This window comes from Lynx canadensis, chromosome C1, assembly GCF_007474595.2.
Source record: "Lynx canadensis isolate LIC74 chromosome C1, mLynCan4.pri.v2, whole genome shotgun sequence".
Taxonomy (NCBI): domain Eukaryota; kingdom Metazoa; phylum Chordata; class Mammalia; order Carnivora; family Felidae; genus Lynx; species Lynx canadensis.
Genome location: NC_044310.1, coordinates 175,556,677 through 175,579,000, shown reverse-complemented (window position 1 = coordinate 175,579,000; position 22,324 = coordinate 175,556,677). Strand labels below are relative to the sequence as shown.

General features: G+C 34.7%; 1 protein-coding gene across 1 annotated transcript in view; it reads right to left on the bottom strand.

The window, feature by feature from the left end:
• COL3A1 (collagen type III alpha 1 chain) overlaps window positions 1-18,719 on the bottom strand; it is a 40,180-nt gene extending 21,461 nt beyond the window's left edge. Inside the window, exons 1-11 of the mRNA XM_030326568.1 lie at window positions 18,506-18,719; window positions 7,979-8,181; window positions 7,444-7,494; window positions 6,890-7,003; window positions 5,344-5,424; window positions 3,273-3,326; window positions 2,573-2,626; window positions 1,725-1,778; window positions 1,027-1,080; window positions 806-859; window positions 73-126 (exon numbers count right to left, since the gene is read on the bottom strand). Of these exons, the coding sequence (XP_030182428.1) occupies window positions 73-126; window positions 806-859; window positions 1,027-1,080; window positions 1,725-1,778; window positions 2,573-2,626; window positions 3,273-3,326; window positions 5,344-5,424; window positions 6,890-7,003; window positions 7,444-7,494; window positions 7,979-8,181; window positions 18,506-18,584 (852 nt within the window). The 5' untranslated portion in view covers window positions 18,585-18,719. The remainder of the gene's footprint in view (window positions 1-72; window positions 127-805; window positions 860-1,026; window positions 1,081-1,724; window positions 1,779-2,572; window positions 2,627-3,272; window positions 3,327-5,343; window positions 5,425-6,889; window positions 7,004-7,443; window positions 7,495-7,978; window positions 8,182-18,505) is intronic.
• Window positions 18,720-22,324: the final 3,605 nt, after the last annotated feature.

Sequence of the window (22,324 nt, the reverse complement as noted above, 5' to 3'; positions counted from 1 at the left end):
ATCTAAATCTTAATTATAGCTATAACATTTAAATGAATTTGCTTATGAAAATGTGATTTTGTTTTGATTTACCTTTAATCCAGGAGCACCTGTTTCACCCTTTTCTCCATTTCGTCCATCAAAGCCCTAGGAAATGTATAAAAGTAGTAAAAATATTAAGATCTGTTAACTATCCAGAATGGTTGAAAACAATTGAATTTTTCATAACTAGTTTTTACCACTCAGCACTATTTTCAACACTGACATAAATAATTTAAAGCTCTTTTAAATTGATTGAAGACATTTGACATTGATTTTATAGTAAAAAATCTGAACTAATTAGCAAGTACAATTTAGTTCAATTAGGAAGTTGCCTTAACTATAGCAAATATCAGCTTCATAGATTTAATTCTATTAAGTTGTTAGATTTGGGAGTCGGTTGGTTGAATGTACCTAATGCTTGCATAGAATAAAGTTGCTTCATTCAAGTGTAAATTACATTTACCAAGTCCATGAATAACATATAGTTCTCAATAATATATTTTCATTTTTTTCTGACAGTGATGATAAGAAAATTAAATATTTTTTTCCCAAGCCTTTTCACACATTTAAAAACAGTCCCATTACTATCTGTAAAATAATTAGTTGGTTTGGTCAACAAAGTTGATGGACTTACAAAATCTAATCAACTGGCTGTCAAACATATATATATATATATATATATATATATATATATGACACATACTCAATTGCCCAATAAAATTGGTTAAGCAAGTAAACACAGAGAAATGAAACAGTTTATAGTCAATTTAGAAACTCTACTTACTCTATGTCCTTTCATACCAGGGAATCCAGGCATGCCAGCTGGACCCTTCATACCCTAAAAATAAGGAATAGAAAAGTTATTAAGGAATTTTCAAATAGAATCACAATGAAGTAGTAAGATGTCTTCTATTTTTAAGTTTAATGCCATTTAATTATATCATAATTTTCAAGCTAAGATCACTGTGATTACTCCAACTATTTCTTTAGATGCTGAAGACTTACTGGAGGTCCGGGCAACCCTCGCTCTCCAGGTCGCCCAGGTCTTCCTGATTCCCCCTAGGTGGAGAAATAAAAAATACATAGGTGCTTGTGTAAGAGTAAACACATTGTAGCCAAGTAGCAAACCAATTAGCTTTTTTCTCCCCAAAGACTCATGAAAATGAAGCTAAGCATATGTTGTTAGGACAGCTTTCCTGGTAGAAGGAACGGGGAGGGCTTCTCCCGTCTCCATATGAACTTGTGAGTAATGCAGGCATTACTCTTCGCTGAAACATTATGACTCTCTCTCAATCCACTGGGAAAAATTTGCCATTGGAAATTAAATGGGAAAGGAAGAATGGCACAATATTGAAGGTGCTTTTAAGTGTCCAAGATCATAAAGTATTGATATCAGTTTCTCCATTACAAGAGGCAGAGAGAAGATACTTGTTTCTCCTCCAGTTGAGTGATATATTCACTGGATGGGCCCTCTTGACAGTGAAGAAGCACATGTAGGGGTTCTGTTAGTTTGGAATTCAAAATATGATGTATCTATAGCTATACAAATACTATACGTTCAAAGATTCATATGAGCTAAAATGTCACTAGGATAGCAATGATTCTTTGAGTGAGGTTCTTCTGAGCCTAGTACACACCATATGCCACTTACGATATGCCAACTTGAATTTTGCCATATCCCCATTCAATCTTTAAAAACTTACATCTTTTCCAGCAGGACCAGATGGGCCTATAGCACCAGGGGGTCCTGGGGGGCCCTGAAAATAAGGAAATAAAATACAAATATATCTGTAGGTTGTTCTGTTACAATTTATGATTATATATTATGCGTTTTCCTCAAAGGAACCTCCTTTTAGGAAATTCTCTCAACAGTTTTCATTATGATAATGACACATTGAGTTAATATTACACCTATATTATATCAAGTTTTTACTCTCTAATGAACTTATTTTTAATAGGAATTAAAAATATCGCATACCTGTATTTTACATCACATGTAAGTATTTATACACCAATGTGCACTTTTACATTTTGTAAGAGATTGAATTTTTGATATCTAGGTATTTCCAAATATTTTGAAATATTAAACTAACTTCACCTCACTTGCTTATTTACACAGCATGTTTTTTCACAGGGCTCTAAGTAGATTGTGCTTATTTCTTTTAAAAATTTCTTTTAAAAATTATATGTCTTCTGACATATCTGAGTAGATATTAAGGTGGACTGAGTGGCTACAGAAAAATTAAATCTATATTTAAGAGATAGAGGATTTGCATCCACACTAGGAGGGGAACTACTGTGGTGGCTAATTAGCCAGGGAATTCTTAGATAAATAGCAAGTATCCTTAAGAAATCTAAGCCATTAAATGAGTCCAAAAGATCTTTGAAACCAGTTCAACTCTCATAAGAAAATATCAGTTATTATTTTAAAATTTGAGCTTAAATTCAATCTATACATTATAGGACATTATAGTGATTATGTTTCAGAAAATGAAGCTGGTTTCTATGTAGAACTGTCAATTTCTTAAATGTAGATATAATTGTTACTTACTGCAGGACCAGCTTGCCCAGGTTCACCAGGGGGACCTTGGTATCCTGGAGAACCCTAATGAGTAGAATAATGTGTAAATATTTTAAAAGTAATGTAATATTCATACCAGACATTTATATCTTGAAGACAGTGTGAAATCAGGATTCGTGTAGGCAGTCAGTGAATTTTATTCCATTTTATAAATACTGAAACCAAAATTTTTCAGATTAGAATAAAGCATATTTATTCCATTCTATCCACTCCATTCCATTGAAATTGAATTGTTTTGAACTTGGAGCCATAACACATGCACATTAAGCCTATGACTTTGGATTCTGTGTTTCCCTCTCTCTCTCTCTCTCTCTCTGTCCCTTTCCCACTTGTGCGCTTTCTCTCTCTCTCAATCTCTCTCTCTCTCAAAAATAAATAAACAAACAAACAAACAAACAAACAAACTTAAGAACAACATATAATTCTCCTTCTGGCTTTGAAAAGCCTATGACTTAATTTTACAAAGGTTTTAATTGCTCGTAGTTATTGGTAGAACGGAATTACATATGAAATTCCAACATCTTTGAAGAAATGATAGTCTTTTGGATGTGATATCTGTACTTAATTGTGACTATGCATGCTGGAATGGTGAAATTACAGCAAGGTCTGTGTTACCTTGATTTATATAATATGCATGAAAATAGAAAGCACCACTAATGGCTATACTTACTGGAGAGCCAGGATGACCAGATGTCCCAGGGGGACCAGGAGGGCCAGGGGGACCCTGGAATGTAAATTTGAGGGATAAATATAAAATAAATGCATCTGAAATACACTTTATTCAGGCATCAAAGAGATGCCTCTGTTTAGAAATGATACATTTAAAACAATGAGAATAGCATACCTTGTTATATGGTAACTATTCAAGGATATGATTAATTTTATTAGGTTTACAGTAAAGATATCACTAAAAACATCACTCTAAATGGAATTTCCACAGAATCAACAAAAATCATTGCTAAAATTATTGCTAATCCCTCCAAAAGGGGATTCAAAATCTGGAAAAATCCATGCAAAATGCTAAGAGAGTCCCTGCAATATTAAGATTAAACTGGTACTGGTGAAAGAAGTATTTTTTTTGCCTGCCAGCCCAACTCCCTGTGGAAAAATATTTATCTGCATACTGTAAATCCAAGTTTCTAAAACTAATGATGTAAATCAACCCAGAAGTTCTTAACTACGTCACTGAATTATGTTGATATGAAGGTCTAGATGTGTATTTGAGAATCATCATACGTGGGACAATGATACATTACAATTATAACCAATCGATGTATCATTTCTCAGAAATACAGCTTACATTAGAAAACCTTCAGTTTTGTAGCATGCTGTATCTAAATACTGACACTAAAGATATAAAACTACAGGATATAATTAAACTTTCTCTTGTAACCGCTTTTCTGGAATGTTAATAAGTAGTGTTTTCTTTTTAGTTTTTGTTTTTTAGTAAAAACTGTATATAGGATTGGAAAATGAATTCGTAATTTCAATGTAGCTGAGTAAGACCAGGTATTTATATTGTTAATATAGTTCTCCATCTTGGGGCGTCTGGGCGGCTCAGTTGGTTAAGAATCCAACTTCAGCTCAGGTCATGATCTCAAGATTTGTGAGTTCAAACCCTGCATTGCGCTCTCTGCTGTCAGCTCAGAGCCTGGAGCCTACTTCAGATTCTGTGTCTCCCCCTTTCTCTTTCTGCCCCTCTCCCACTTGTGTTCTCTCTCTCTCTCTCTCCCTCTCTCAATAATAAATAAGTAAATAAACTTAAAAAAAATAGGTCTCCTTCTGGCTTTGAAAACCAAAAACAAAATTCACATTCCTCAAAACTTCAGAGATTTGTAAAATTCTCTTTTTATAACTTATATCAAATTTAAGGGTCTTTCCAAACTGGTCATTTGGATCTATTAGTTAAAATTTTGTCTTCTGTAGTTTTGGAAGTCACAAACGTGGTGTCTAATAATCCGGGGGGCAATCTTCCATAATCCCTGAAAATCCAGTGTCCTGTTTCATTTACACTTACATACCTGTTACTGGCAGTAAAACCATAATCTTCCCCACGTTGCTTTTCCTGACAGCCTGTTCTATGATAAGGGTCATTTACCCGGGACGCTATGCATCATGTCAAGGTGCCCAGGTTTCAGTGATTTTTTTCTATTTTCTTCTGTTAAAACTCTAGGTCATTTACATTCAGGGAAACCATTTGGGTTCAATGTGAATAGCTACCATTTGTAATAGAAGAACTTAAAGGCTCAATACATTCTGGAAATATTTGTATTAGATTTTAGGGTTTGAGGTAAGGCAGATTGTAATCTTGGACAATTCATCACTCGGATTGTCATCTAGAAGGGAGCATTTAACTGATGAAAGCTCATGAAAAGAAGATTCTGAACAATTTAGGGAGCAAAAGGGAAAATGAAAGGGAAAAATAACAAAACTGGGTTAAAATGAGGAAATACATGAGTCTGAGACCTAATCATGAAGGCAGGTGGGCCCCTGGTAGGAGTGCTTGTGTAAAGAAGGAAGGGGTGGCAAAACAGGCATGGGATGAAGGGGAGTGAGGAAAAAATGAGCGAGGATGGAAGGATTGTGATAATCCTACCATGTGCATTCCCAGCCTTAATGGAAAATGAGCTATTTTGTACAAGTATGCAATAATAATGTATTACTAGAAAAACAACCATTCAAGAATTAACAAACTGGAAGCAAAATAATGCTCTAAAATGCTGAGAAACATTTGTACATACAGCTGGCCCGGGGTAGCCTGCAAGTCCTGCTCCTACTACTCCAGACTTGACATCGTATGATTCAAACTGGGGAGAATAGTTCTGCAGCAAAGAGAACAGATATGATCATTTTGACATATAGATTATAGTTGTTTCCAAAAGCATTTAGAAGAGGTGCATGTAACATCTATTATTCACTGATAAAAAGTTTCTGCATGCCAGAGGATGTGGTATGCATTATTTAATTATCTTGCTTATCCTGTCTGTAGCTTCAGATAGTAGATACCCTACAGAAATACTTGCTTATGTAATGCACAAATCTTTCAACTAACTCTATGCAATGTTAATTCCAAATAACTTGTTTCTATATGGTCTTACTCAAATTATTATTTCTAAGTGATATCTGCAGCATTAGAAACACAGGATCACAGACTATTTGAAAGCTGAAAGAGTCTTGAGATCATATAGTCTGATCTTCTCATTTTGAGCAGAAAAAATGGAGAAGTCAAATTACTTTACCAACATTTAATGATGCAAGTAAAATTTGCGTTGCCTGGCTTCTGGTTAGTATGCCTAACAAATTTACCCCCCAAGTAAACATCCCCACAGAAAATAGGCACAAGAATAATAGAAAAGCTCATGTGCTTATTGGATTTCTTTGCAGATTATTTTGTTTTGAATCCCAGGCCTACAAATGGGTTATGTTTGGTACCAGGATAAGAATAAATATGCCTAACAAATTTACCCCCCAAGTAAACATCCCCACAGAAAATAGGCACAAGAATAATAGAAAAGCTCATGTGCTTATTGGATTTCTTTGCAGATTATTTTGTTTTGAATCCCAGGCCTACAAATGGGTTATATTTGGTACCAGGATAAGAATAAGTTAGATGGTATGCTTTGCTTTCTGTTGAATTGACTTTTGTACAGCATTTTTTTTTTTGCACTCAGAGTGATTTGTGCATATGTGGTTTCTTATTTCTCCTAACACCATGTAGCAGAAATCTTGTCTTATTTATTTGTTTTGGTTAGATGCTTTAAATGCAGAGGTAGTTGGTTGCCATGTTTTTCATGAGGAGCAGGATGTGCTCTGAAGGCTTGGCAAGAGTAGCTGCATAAGCTTGAATAATCCTGTTGAAGTCAACAAGGAGTGTTTGCAGCTCTTCAACTGCTTTTTGTCCAAACTTTCAGAGGCTTCACCATTGAGGTTATGAATAGAATAAGGCACAGTTGCAGCAATTCCTAAATACTCTAGGTTAATTATTTTGGGAGTTAATGGCTCATTTCACAACCATAGTGATATATGCCTGCTGAGAAGTTGGGAAATTTTGCAAAGATAATAGCAGCAGCATTGACATTATGAGGAAAAGTAAAATCTATGAAGCACTTAAAATACTGTTCCTCACTCATAAACACTAAATAAGGATTTGTTAAATACATAAAGTCAGAGAATAGATATAAGGAATCCACAAAAGTGAGATGTAACATAGGCTAAAGAAAAGAAAATGAAGTAGGTAGTTTTAAAGGGGGAAAGAGGGGAGGATCTTTTTGTCCTGGAATTTATTACCTGAGGACCAGTAGGGCATGATTCACAGATTCCAGGGGGGCCAGGAGAACCAGGGGAACCTGGCTGTCCTGGAATACCAGGATCACCATTTCTCCCAGGAATACCAGGAGGGCCCTAAAAGAATCAGAGACAAAAACTCATAAAACAGTGCAAAATTCTAGTGATTCAGAATCATTATCGAATTGTAGCCTCTCTACTTTATAAGATGAGGAGTCAATATACGTGATACATATTTTCTTGCGAATTCATACACTTTTATCTAAATCATGTGAATAATTTCAGTATGATTTATTTCTTTGTATATTGACGTATATTTTATTTTTCAAACTGATATTGGGGATGAAGACATTATTAAAGTTTGGGAAACTTAAATATTCACATGTACAATTATAGATCCTCTGTTTGCCTTCTTTTGTGTCATTTAAATATATGGTAGTAAAGGAAATATCTGAATGATGAAAGCTCAAATATGAAAAGGCTGTTAGAAGAAGAAGAAGAAAAAAAGCAAACTACTTAAGGAACTCATTTCAATCCCCTGAAGAATGTTTACTTACTGGATCTCCCTTAGGGCCTTGAGGTCCATGACCATTAGGAGGGCGAGGAGGCTAATAAATGGAAAAGATACATATTAAATAAGACATAAGAACATCTTTCCCATGAAGTGTGCCCCAATTTGCATATTTATTTCTTATCCCAATCACATCCAATCCCTAGTTTTAAGCCAGAATGTTCACCTTTTACTTGTAATACCAACATGATTGTTTGGCAGACATTACTTTCTTTTCCTTTCAGGCTCCTATGATATAGGAACTGTTCATGTATTAAAACACAAATCTTGGGGCGCCTGGGTGGCGCAGTCGGTTGAGCGTCCGACTTCAGCCAGGTCACGATCTCGCGGTCTGTGAGTTCGAGCCTCCCGTCGGCTCTGGGCTGATGGCTCAGAGCCTGGAGCCTGTTTCCGAATCTGTGTCTCCCTCTCTCTCTGCCCCTCCCCCGTTCATGCTCTGTCTCTCTCTGTCCCAAAAATAAATAAATGTTGAAAAAAAAAAACACAAATCTTGAAGATGTACAGATTTTTGGTAAACTCACAGCTGTTGGAGGCTGTGGGCAAACTGCACAACATTCTCCAAAAGGGATCTCTGGGTTGGGACAGTCTAATTCTTGTTCGTCACATATTATGTCATCGCAGAGAACAGATCCTGAGTCACAGACGCATATTTGGCAAGGTTCTGGCTTCCAGACATCTCTATCCGCATAGGACTGACCAAGATGGGAGCATCCTCCATCAACAGCTGGAAAATAAGTTAGATGGTGTGTTGTTATCTTATGTTTTGCTGAAATATGATTTTTGTTACACTATCATGATTTTCCAATAACCAAAGTGGAGAGAGTTTGAAACAAAGGATTTCTTCCTTTTAGTAAACTAACTTGTATGTTCTTATAAGCATGCCTTTGCAAAACAAAAACACACAAAAAAAAAAAAAACCCAAAAAACACAAAAATCCACACATTAAATTACCAAGAGCATCACATTCTCTCTACATAATTTGCTAACTGGTAAGAGATTGCTTAAAATACCAAATCTGCTTATTAATTTCAAAATGGTACATCATAGTAAATTCTCCTTAAGGCCAATAAGTGTTTCAATTTCAATTAGAGCTAAGAATTTAATACCAATGGAAATCACACCAAGCACTTAAACATTTATTTATTCCTTGTGTGATTGAAAACAAGCCTTTCTAGCCATCACTATCCTTTGCTTTAACAGTAGATAAGAGTATTAAACTATAATGATGATTTTGTCACTAACTCTGAAAACTTTCTGGATTTTATTAAGCTAATTAGGAAATCCAGGGGAAAACAGATACTCCTGGCTGCACAACACTCTTCCAGATTCCTGGGAAAGCTCTAGCAAAGCTTATTGTATGTATTGACTATCACTGCCACTCCACTGGGCATTAGTAGGTCAAGATGATATGACATAATGTATCGTATATCCCATATGAATGTAAAGAGATTTCCAAATCACTAAAAATAAACAGCGTTTTTAAAAAATAAATATGGGCAAGGAATGAGTAAGAATAATAGGGAAACATATGAATCATGACCATGTGTATTTGTGGCTTAACATGGTCAAAAATTTGCTTCAACCAAAGTTTTAAACTTGTTTCCTAATTATATGTAAGGTACTCACATTTCAGCAGCCATTAACAATGAATCAGCTCAGGGATTGCCAAAACAAAACCTGCTCTCAATTCTTAAAGCATTAGCTGTGGATTGTGGTTAAATACAACTTCAGTTCTTGAGGATTACTGTGATAGCTTGCCAGTACTTGAGTAAATAAGTAAGAAGTTTCTAAACATCTGCAAAAATTTTTGCAAACAACAAATGATGTACTGTTCAGGATTTATATTTTTGTAAAACAGTGAAATTTTATTTTCTGAGAGCCAAGAGATTTAAAATGTCTGCTGAAAGAGGCCCGCTTGGGAGGAAGCAAGTGGTTTAACAACCATATTTTTTGCTGCCTTGTGGCCCGGAGGCCTTTGAGGGGCTGCTGAAGTTTTTCCATCTGGATATTGCATACAGCCATGAAGATCACCTTGATAAGTTCCCATTTCTACATCCTCTCATATCTGAAGTAATATTGATTTAGGTTCATGCTAAATACTTTGGGCTCAGAGGTTTAGCTGATTTAGCAAAAGTTCACGCACAAAAAACGGTCCTCGCAGAACCTATAGATTCTATAGCATACTGAAATTGCCTCCATTCCTCCTTTCCATTTTTGTGTGCAGATACAACTTTCATGATCTTGCGCAATATCCTTGATCAATTTAGGAAGTGTAGAAGTCTGTTCTCAATGTGTTACAATTACCCAACGTGGTCTACAGCTAATAAAAGAAAGCACGTTTGTTTAATTGCAATTTTAAGAAGGCAAGAATCTGTTTATTTTAAAAAGTTATTCTAGTTCTTCCTCCATGTTTGAAGCAGATATATGAGAATATTGGAAAGAAATACTGTCTAAGCTTTTGGAGGAACATTCTTTTCTACTTAGTGAGCATAAAAGCTGAATGCCAAAATACTTACCTAATGCAAATGAAGTAGGTCTATTTAAATGGTGTTATGAAAGATATGCTTCAGAAAAGCATAATCCTTTTCATATTATTGTGAACAATAATAATGTTAAAAGATAGAGGTATCAAACTCATTTTTCTCTAAGTGGAACTGACATTTTATATTTAGGGACTAAGTTCACTATTTTTCAGAAAAAGTCTGAATGTTTTAATGAGATGGAAGATTGTTTAGCAAAATTGCATGAAATGCATTCTTCGGTTTTAGCATTGGCTTCTCATTCTTCACATGAATCATTTTAAAACTTTCTCTAAATTAACATTATGTGTCACATTCCAAAAGATTAGTTTTAGCTCAAGATTTCCCTTTTAATAATGTGGACTTCAGGCTCCCCAGCCTTCTTGAAAATGCCACATAGTGTAGAACACTATGTTGACTACAGGTAATAATAGTGTATTGTATACTCGAAATTTCCTAAGAGAGTAGATTTTAAGCGTTTACACCCAACACACACAAAAAAGGTAACTATGTGGGTGACTATCAGTTAACTCGATTGTGGTAATTTTTCACAGTGTATATTTTTATCAAATCTTCATGTTGTACACTTTAAATACATACAATTTTATTTGTCAATAATACTTCAATAAAACTGTGGGGGAGAAAAAAAAGAATACAACTAATTTATTTAAATGATTCTTTCAAGTCTTTGTCTCTGGATCAGGAATATCTTTCTACATGTAACAAAGGACCTATGTTACAAAACATAGATATTGAATACTAATGATTTATTAAACACAAATGATAACAGTTAAAGTGAGAGTCAAGCATCTCATATTTTGAAAGCTTTTCTTATGTTCTTAATCTGCCCTAAAATTAACGTAAATTTTCCCTGTGTATTCATCCTCCCATGTTTATGTCTCATTGAAAGAAAGTATCATCACATCACTAAAAATACAGTGTTTTCCTTTTGCTCTGTAAACTATTAAGTAGGCACAATATTGACTTTTTAAAATTGTATATATGAATTTGCTAGAATTAGGTTAAACCCAATGCTATCTAAATGAAAATTATTACTTTGCCTCTTTTTTCCACATTTTATTAGCAACTATGCTTATTATGCTTTTTAAAACACAGAGGTCCCAATATAAAGGTTGAGTTACCTTACTGTACATCTCTTTTTTTTTTAATAAGTGATATTGTTCTAAGGAAAAAGAAGAAAGTTGGGATGTTTGAAAAATAAGAATTAATGCAATTTGTTTATTGCCATAACTTATTTCACATCTGTTTAAAAGAAATTTGGCTCTCCTGAAGTCAGTTTCTATAGAAACGTGGTTGAAAGACCTTTCTCTGTTACTCTAGCTCAATCACCTTTGTTGAAAGAATGGAGACTTTTGTGCAGTTTCCTCTAATTTCTTGTTCCGTGCATGACAAAATATGGTTGGCAATATGTTCTCCCAGAAGCTAAACCTCTTACACAGATGACTCAAGGCCCTCAATGTTAGTACCTTTGTTTGATTGTATGTGGGAAAAGTATGGGAGAGTCAGGAAAAAGAATGTTTTGTTTTCAAGAGGAATAAAATATTCTAGTTTGTCACTTGCAGCATTTAGAAAATGGGATTCAGAAATTCAAAGTGGTAAATCAAAGACAAATAATCTCATTTTTCTACTGAACAAGAAATAGATTTTCCAGTTACTTCCTTTATTGTTATTGCTTGAGCTAAGTCTCCCTGTTTCAATATGTAATTAATTTTAAACTCCACCTCTCATGTCACTTGATGTTTCTGTTCCTTATTACAAAGCACAGTCTTCAAATAAATTCATTGTGGCCACACACGCAATGCATTAGACTAAGCCATCTCCTTATTGGGATCAAAATTATAAAACAAAATGAAGTTAGTAAATGACATAATCCACTCTTAGCTTCTTTTATTGCTTAGCTCTCTGTTTCAAAACTCCAGAGAAAAAAAAAATCAAGTAACATAATCTAATATTTTTAGATATGTGTAACACTTTCCTTTTTATTGTATTTGTTTCCATTCTGTAAACATTAATTTATGATGATTTGCTAGAGTTTTATTGTTGTAACTAAAAAAATAAGGTAAACTATGTTTGTCTTAATTCCACTTTTGGAGTAAAAGTAATATGTCCCAAAGCATCCAATCAAATTGTTAATTTAGCCTGAATGATAGATTTCATTTTTTTTCTCTTCTCTTCTTACTGAATTCTTTTCTGTGAAAAGGTGTTCTTTAATCTGAAAATTAAAAATAGCAGATGTGATATGCAAATTATCATAACATTATTTCCCTGTTACTTGAGAAAGTTGAATATGGTGTGAATATATAAAGTTTATATAGTTTCCAACTGAAATATGTTATTAAATGTTCCAACTGTTATTAAATGATACTTTTTGGAAAGCACACGTTTTTATTAAATATGTTTCTGCTACTTACATCTACCAAAATATTTTAAAATATGTTAGATGAGTTAACAAAAAGATCTTCAAGGAAATATCTATACACCTATATAGGTGGGTAACTTCAATTTCAAAATGTTGTTTTACATGGCCAAGGTGGATCCTGATTATTCTTGTCCCCATCAGAAAAACCACAAAACAAAAAGCTTTATGAATCATCATTTCTAGATGTTTCCTTGTTTTATTCTTTATAGATATATGAGTTTTTATGTCTCCCATTAGAAATTTCCTTTAAGGTGATTAAGACTTTGTCCTGTGAAAAATAAAAATAATTAGAGAATTAGAATTAAAAGTATCTAACAATCAGCAATCTCATTATAATATAAACTGATTAGTGACAAATTATAGCAATACTGAAGAAAATATATTCTACTTATTTTATTACAGTTGCCAAACATCTTCAAATTTTGCATCTCATCACCAAGATTTTATATCTTACTTTACTTATCACTAAGTCACTAAGTGCTTTAATTCCTTACAGTAATTTTATTTTGCACTACCAGTAAAACTAATACTAGGCAGTGCGGGTATAGTATTGCCTATGTCACTGACACTGTTCTGAGTGCTTTGCACATCTATTTTACTTAATCTTCCCAAGACCCTATGGCTGAGTGCTGTTATAATCTTCATTTTACAGATAAGGGATCTGAGACCCAGAGAAGCTGAGTGATTTTTCCCAGGTTACATGGTAGAAGCAAAGCTAAGAGTTGAACCTGGAAAAGCTATCTCTAAATTTGATACTCTTAACTCTTCCTGCAATTTCAAGGGCAACTTCCAAACCCTATCCCATTATGGTTTCTAAGCCCTGCACGCTTAAAAGCAGAGTCTAACAAGACAGTGTTTTTGTTTTTGTTTTTTTTTTCTTTTTTTTAAGGGATAACATTCTTCTGCAGAATATTTTTCTATCTGGTCTCAAAACAAGAAGATAGCATCTGGAGTTCAATTCTGATGTTTATTTTCTCCTGACCTTAGGAAAAAGAGATATATCTCCAAGGCCACCCTAATGACATGCAGACCACCAACACGATTAATGTGTGATTGGGAAACCCAGCATACGTTTTACTGTATACAGAGAAGCCTTATCTTCACAGCAAAAGCCACAAACAGTAAGGTTTAAGTATCCAATGCAAAAAAAAAAAAAAATCATAATTAGGGTGTCTCACTAAGATAATGATTCTGCAAATCTATTTTTTCTAAATGTTTCATATTGATGAACTCCTAACTTCATTAGAGCTTCCCTTCTAAGCTTAAACATTATGAACATATTCTTCAGCTCCAAAGAACGTTCCTCTGATTTTAATTAATTTTGAGAAACACATTCCCTGTTTGTCATCCTCCACACCAAATACGATAGAAAGCATAGTTTCAGAAAAATAAATGCCATTTCACTGAAACAGGAATTTCTCAATGCAAGTTTTTAAAGCAAATTTAACTTTTAATAGGTTCTGGATCCTTTGTCTTTGATTTTTAGATCTTTTGGGCATTTTAACTTTTGCCTTCTTCTTTGAACTTTTCATTTTGTTCATTAATTTACATTTTAAATGGCAGTTCTTGACCTCAGCCATGGAAAATACAAGGGTTTTATTAGTTAATCTGAAAGGAATCCACTTCTGCTGTGTTTTCATTAGACACAGACAGACATTCTAGTGGTTCATGTAACTCCTCAAGCTGCAGTTAACAAATGATTTGTGTAAGAGTAGCTATCTCATTTTTTCCGTTGTCATTTTGATATGAAACAGGCAGTTTCCCCTTTGAAAACTCTGGATTTTTTTTTTACACTACACCTCCCTCTCCTTCTTCTTCTTCTTCTTCTTCTTTTTTTTTTTTTTTTTTTTTGAGTGTGGAAAACAATGGGACTGAGCTTTTTTCCAGGGAAGACTGTTTTACAAGAAACAGTCCACTGAGACGTTTCCAGAAGGTTATTGCAGACCTGGAAACCTTACAAATGTTCTTCATGTCCAGCAAAGGCAATAACATCTTTCATCTTTAAAACTTTAACTCTTAAGCAATCCACTTTAATGACTTCAAGGCGGTGATATCATTTGATGTTACAAAATAAAAGACTGGGCTACAAAACCTTTGGAACTCTGCACCAGTCATCGGCAATGAAAACCATGAGGTTTCAGTAGATGGCACTCTTCTCTGAATGACTACTCAAGGTCTGGCAAGTGACTCTGTAGGTGTAAAACAGGGGCTTTTTCTTTTATTTTGTCTCAACTCTACTCCTGGAAAACTCCTGGAGCCAACAGTTCTTAACCTTTTAATATAAGCCTGTAGGTAAGACATCAAACCAGGAACCTAAATTAGTTAAATTAGGCACATTATCACAGTATTTCCTTCTTTCCCAGAATTGTTCCAGTGGCTTTGCTCTTTCTGCTTATGACACTGAGTTGTTTAATTCCAGAATTTAATCAGAATATCTAATTACCCATAGGTCTTTAGATCATCTGATGTTGAATACTCTGTGGATGGTAAAAAATGCAAGGTATCATGAATGAAAAACACAAAATTTTGTATCAATACTTTATTTACTTAAAATTTATATTATTACAGAACGGAAGATAATTTCTGGTTAAATCATAACTGAGATTTTGCTTCTCTTGTTTAAAAATAGGGTTACCAATTCAACGTTGAGTGTTAAATAGAGAAAAATCTACTGTTTTTCCCCTTTAGAAATGCATTCTGTCATATATTTTCTAGGATAATATACAATTTTTTAGTATTCCCTTTCAATGACAAAGTTACAAGAATGAGCAAAGTTAGATGCTCTAGAATTAATGTATGTTTTGTGTTCTCTAATTGCCTAAGATTTAACAGAGTTTTGATCCTAGTCTTAACCCTGTCATTTCCTAGTTGTATAATCTCAACTAAAGCACTAAATTCATGTGAGATTACTGACCCTGAAATGCATGAGCAGTTATGCTTTCTCTCCTCTTAAAGGGAGAAGTGTTTCTTGTGATTTTATGCCATATTTTATTTATTAGATAGGTTTAACTTGGGGAGCAGCACCAACCAGAAAACTTGATTGCTACTTTATGGGTTACAAATTCTCTCCTTAAGCGTAATGGAAAATAGACTCTCATAACCTGTAATGAGGAACTGGTTCTCTTAAGTCCATTTATTTTGTAATCCTAAAATAATTAAAGTCCCACAGTTCATTATCACAGTGGAATTATCAGGGTAGCAAAATATACGTTCAATCATTAGAACATTTTTAATTAAAATAAAGTTTATCTCCTTACCCTAAAGAAGCAATATTACTTAATAATATCTATTAGTTTATCCATCTAATAAGTGACCAAAATACTTATGTAAAATAAGGACTACATAAAAAACTTGACAAATATTAAAAAAATAGTTATATGTTATATGTGGAATAGTTACATGTGGAATTTTGAAAATGGCCATAACATTCAAGCTCATTTCCAGTCTTTGACTATTGCTACCATGTGTTTGTGTGTATGTGTGTTTGGCAATATTTTATCAGTGATACACTATTTCCTTAGGAAAGTAATGTTTCATATTTAAAATTCGCACATGTAATATTTTTAAATCTCATTCTAAAATATGGAATCCAGCTGTGTAACATTTATGTTGGCATTGGTTGTGTAAATGGTAACACTGTCAGCCACTAGGTGGCGAGTCTTTGTGCTACAAATTTGGCATGTTTATAAACTACAGGAAATATAAAACAGACCACATTTCTCCATTGGTGGAATAAAATACATGAATTAAATAGAACTTTATAAATTTGTAAAGGGACCAAAATTATTTGGGAGGGAGATGTTTTATGCTCCAGAAAACGTGTGTGAGTGGATTAGAAGTTAGTATTCTTTCGGGTTGGGCTATTTGTCTCTGAAATTCTCAGAGCAGATATAAGAAACCTATATCCCAGAACTGAATTTTTCTGTTCTCAGCCTGCTGTATATTCAGCCACCGTCTGTACTGTCCCCAAAGCTAATCTACCAGCAGAATTTTCTTGTTAAATTTATAGGGAATGCAAAAAGTACTTACTATCTTAAAATACTTAAACTTTTTTTCATGACAAACAAAAATCGTAAGCTGACCAAAATCCCTCTCAACTTCTTTTGAGCTTAAAAGCACACAAATATAATGGCAAATTTCATAACAATTTGTTGTTTTCTGTAGCTAAAGAGAAAAGGAAAAATGCAAAGAACTTGTGTGATGTAGAGATAACAAAGGTATTAAACACTTATTTTCCCTCTAAAGTTGGATGGAGAAGAAAAACAGCCATAATGCTGATATAAGATGGTCACTACCGGGCAACTGCAAATATTTTGTCAGTCTTTTGAACTAAACACCAAAGGTTTGTTAGTCTTTCCAATAAATGGCAACTCTGTGATTTTTACCTACCTCCCCCCACCAAATCAGGAGAACTTAAGAGCTTTAAAAGAGATAAATGTCTTTATTGGGCTAGGGATGTGGCAGGAGGCATTTGGTACCCTCACCAAGGACTAGGAGCTGAAGCAGGTTCTGGGAGGGACAAAGTGGGAAGGAGGAGGAGAGAAGAATGAGGAAGGAAGGAGGACTTAGAGTCCTAGGGAAAGACAGTGGGAGGGGGCAAGAGGAAAGAAGAAACAGGAGAGATGGAGGCACAGGGAGGACACATGGGGACCAGGGAGGAAGTGCTAGAGGAAGAGAGGGAGGAGAGATGAGGAAACATGGGCTTGCCTAGGAAAGGGGGGTGACTAGTGAAGGAATGAAAAGGGGGAGGAGGTGCAAAAGAGCCAAAGGGGTGGAGAGATGAAGAAGGAGGGGACAGAAAGGGAAAAGAGGAATAAGGGGGAGAGGAAATGAGAGGAACAAGCAATATGGATGTTTCTTTTCTTTCGTGGCCACAGGCTGATTGTAACTGAAGAGATGTCATTGGGTGTCTCCCCCCACCCCCACCCCCACCCCCTCCCCCACTTATATATGACTTTCAAGGACATCAAAGATTTGAAATTAAACACAAAAACTATTTTCAGACACATGTTTGCAAAAACTAGATTGAAATACTAATCCTTTTGATTACGTGCAAACAGAAATTGATGTGTAATAATTTCTTCTAACATCTTTAAATTTAGCATTTAAATATTTATTTCTGTGGAAGTTTGTATCCCAATGCGTCCAGGATTTTCATGACTATGAGAAACATGAATTGAAAGAAATATTTTCACACAATCAAATAATGAAAACAAATGTGATTTGGGGGGAATTAGAGCAGAAAAACCATTGTTTGCAGTTGTTAGAAAATAAAACAAATCAACTTTTTGAATTCAAACAGTACCAGTATCTTTTTACCTTGTTTGCAGAAAAGTCAAACATTCCTGTTGAAAACATTTTTTTGAAAACATTTTTTTAAATATTCTCTTCATTAATGCAAATGCAGTTAAAATGTAGGACGTGTGGAAAACACCAGACCCTTAGCAATAAATTATTAGAAAACATGTATTAATCGACCGTGTAAGTGCTTGAAACAGAATAAATATAGGAATGATGAAACATTTTTAGCCGTTTGAGTCCATTTAAAGAACACTGAAGATACTCACTTGTTGCCATTTTACAGAAATATATTCAATAACTTTAATAGTGCCTATTTTCCTTTAAATTATTCTAAATGCATGCTGTCCTTAAAATGCATTATCTTATTGAGAAAACAATGCTCAGTATTCTATCCTTACAAAGAATCCAGCATACAAAAGAGTGTAAAAGTGTTACAAGAGACCAATAACTTCCAGACTGCCTAAGGAAGCATTCCAAGATGTTAACAATCCGGGAGGGGCACTTTTTTTTAAAGCCATTTAAAAAGTTTCCAGTGCCGCTGACATGAAAATGAGTTAGTACCAGAACATCTTTATCTTAGACAACCAGAAAACTTTTAAATACAAAAATGACAACATTCTTCCTAAGCAAGTCTAAAAAAGCACCATCACAGTCCGTTCTACATTCCCCAATTAGGAGCTTACAGAGGCAATTAACTTCTCGGAGATTAATTTCCCCTTTATACCTGTTTGTACGGAGAAGTAAAGACAAAAACCGCATGAAGTTTCTTGAAAGCAGTACCTACTCACCTTCCTGTTGTGCCAAAATAACAGTGGGATGAAGCAGAGCAAGAAGTAACCAGGTCCCCTTTTGCACAAAGCTCGTCATGTCTAAATATCAGACATGAGACTCTTTGTGCAAAAAGGAGAAAGGAAAAGCAGTTCAAAGTAGCACCATCAGATGTTCCCTGCCCTTCAGCACCGGGCCCGTCATAAAACTCAGCCACTGAGATTCCTTTGCTTTGGCCTTAAATAGGAAAAAGTTTGGCTTCCCTCACTTTCCAGCCCCTTTCTGAAATATGAGAGCAGCACCCATCCCCTTAGCAGTAAAAGAAGTGATTAATATGTCTTTTTCCCCTTATAGAAGACACAACCCACAAAGTAAGAAAAAGAATACATCTGGAGTTTGTGTGCATCGGTTTGTGTACAAGTTTGCTACATATTTTATTCATATACATATATGTTTGTATAACTTAAGAATGTATGTCCACATGCTCTGCCCTGTGTTTTGATGAAAGAATTAAATGTATATATTTTTCATCTCCCCTGACAACATTAACAACTGGTTGATTTTGAGAAATTGCTTGATGCCCTTTTCTTGGGCACGGCTAATTTGCAAATCTTATCTTCCTAGAAGTTTTTTATATTGGGATTTTGCCAGAATCCACCCTCATTCAATTTAAATAGGGAACTGTAAGAGATTAACTGGAAGAAAAGCCTCTGTTTGTCCCTTCTCATCCACCCACTCTGGGTCCTAGAAGTTCAGTTTCAGGCGAATGTCAAAAGACTAAGTATCTGAGCTATGTTTGCGTGGCATCTTAAAAGTTAGATACTTACCAATAGCTGTTTCTATTTCTCACAAATGTCTCTGGCAAGCCAAAGAGTGATTTCTGGTGAGATTTCAAATTTTCATGCTGCTTGTGAAAGCCAGAACAGAGTTTTCTAGAGAAACATTTAGCTTTTTCATGATTTGACTTTGTAAGAAAAAGGAAGGGAAAGGGCTTATCTCATGGAATATCAAAAGAGTACCAGTAGAAGTTCTCATTTTATCTAGATGGGCATAAGTTTCTAAATTTAGATGTTCATACGTACAATTTCCAGGCCACATTAACATAGCTTTTCAATGCAGTTCTGGATCTAAAGAGTAATTTCTGGGTCATATTTGAAAGGGGTGTAAATACTATCTGCAAGTCTTTGATAAATCTTTGCCAGAAAAACATGCATGTCTGCAGTATCCAGATATTTTTAGTAAGGAGGACATTTATTTACACCTGAATCACCAGTCACCTGTATATTCTATCTTGGTTCTTCAATTCTAGTCACGATCCTCTGTATTTATTTTATTTTTTCCGTGTTAACTCAACTGTGGCCATTTCCATGTGTGCATGTGCCCAGAAAATTCTCTCCATCTCACACCAATTCATGGAAGTCACTTCTCTACGACCCAGCTCAAAACTGTCCTTCTTTAAACTTGCCTTCATCTCTTTCTTTCTCTCGATTCATGTTGCCCAACTTTTATTCAATTTACATGCTATATGTATATTCCCAGGTATATATCTATTCTGTAAGGATGGAGAGTGGTAGGCTTGAATCCCAGGCCCAGTTACAAAAAGCACAGAGATGTCCCAGTGTAGATGACATAATCTGATGACAGGAAAAGAGAACCGGTTGGACCAATCTCTTGTGAGGCTTCTGATTTTAGATTGGAGAATCACCACTTGAGGGAAAAAAAAAAGTAAACAGGGAAAAAAAATAAGTTGTTTTACTGGATCACTGTGAAGATGTTGGGGAAAAGACTATTACATACATCTTCGTGTCTTCCAATAACCTTCACCCTATACTTAAAAAATAAAAACAAAACAGAACAAAAAAGACCTTGCATTCAAACTAAGCCAGAAATGTGATTCATCTTTCTCTAGGTGCCCCTGAAACTTGCAGAAAAAAAAATTCATGTATCTATATTTATTATCTTACTGCTTTGGTCAATAAAAGTTGAAATTTGCTAAATTTCTTCATTAAAATCGTTTTGCGGTGTGAAAAATTATATTATTTTTTAAATAATGCTTTTTATGCTTTATTTCAAGTATTATATGTACCCTTTCTATTGTATTTTATCATTCTTTTCCATACATCCCTGGATCCACTGATATTAACCAGCTCACACAGACATGTCATTTTGTTCTCCGGATTACATTTGGAGCTTTAACACAAATCTAAACACCTGTACCCTTCAAAGCACTGATTAATGTGGCTCTCCTTTAACAAAGAGACTGGAAAGATGAGGCAAAATGAGGGTGTGGCAAATTATCAACCAAAAATTCAAATCTTTTCCAGTTCAGTGGAAAAGGCAGCCTGGGAGAGATGCATCAACACAGCTGTGATGAACTCAGTAGACCAGTGAATGTCAGCAGTGCTCTCTACAATTGCAATAAGAAAATCAATTATCTCCATCATGAGAAACACATGGAGGAGAACTCTGTCTCCTACTTGTACTGCTTCATTGTGTGATTTTCTTTTCTAAGCCAAGGAGATACATGATTTTTATGGACATTTTCTATGTGCTTTCAAATCACTGTAAGGTCCTTTAAAATGTATCTATGATGGGATTCACTTAAAAACATACCAAATCCATAGCAGAATTGCACCCTACGATAGGGTAATTTGTAATCCAATTGTAAAACACAATGCAGATTTTCTTTGCTATTTATGGAGGGATGGATCAGTTCATTTAGTTTACACGTGTGAAAACACATTTGGAGAGTTATGGTCCCTTTAAAAAAATTTTGGACAAATACACACTATGTGTGTAGTTGAGCTAGAAATATGGTTGAAAAATGTCATGTCGTGGGGCGCCTGGGTGGCTCAGTCGGTTGGCGTCCGACTTCGTCTCAGGTCAAGATCTCACTGTTCATGAGTTTGAGCCCCGTGTTGGGCTCTGTGATGACAGCTCAGAGCCTGGAATCTGCTTTGGATTCCGTGTCTCCCTCTCTCTCTGCCCTCCCCCACTCGCACGCTGTCTCTGTGTCTCTCTCTCTCTCTCAAAAATAAATAAATGCTAAAAAAATGTCATGTTGTAGATAAAGAACTTGGGCATATCTAACCATAGATAAATCCAAGATTGAAGCAATGACATTGGTAGGGCACATGACAGACAAATATTTGAGTGATTTACTAAGACTAATTCTTTGAGATTCCTTTCTTTAATTTCTTCTTAGTGCACAAGGTAGAATTATTTGTCTTCTTATTCTTGTTCCCATTGAACTATATTGATAACCTGTTCTCTCTAGCCTTGAAGTTTTACTTTTGGACAAGACTCAGATTTCCTTGCCATTTAGTAAAATGAAGTGTGCTACCACACGCTCATTTTGGAAACACTAAATAGCTTTATTCAAATCTATTCTTTTTATATCCTTTGCTGGTCTGACTGAGGTTCTGCATTTCTATCCTTATGTTTTTCTACTGAAAATCATCCCAAGTTCAAAGAGGTTACACGACTCTCAAAATTACTCATTGGGATTGGAATTAAATAGCACACTTTCCAATTTTTTTTTCAAATGTTTTCCACTTGGATTAGTCACTGATTGTGGTAAAGATATTTTTATGCAATTTAAGAATTGGGTGAACACAAATTTGGCACTTAATTTTGTATGTTTTCTAATGGAGGATTGTAAAAGTTTGGAAAGAAGAGACAGAATGAAGTTGGAGAGTTAATAGCCAATCTAAAAACTGCTATTCTTCTGATTTCTGGCTTGTCTTTAACCTTTATGTAATTTTATGTAATTTCCAGCATTGCTATAATTTAAAAGTTTTTGAGTAAATATTGTATACTATATTCAGTATAACCCCATT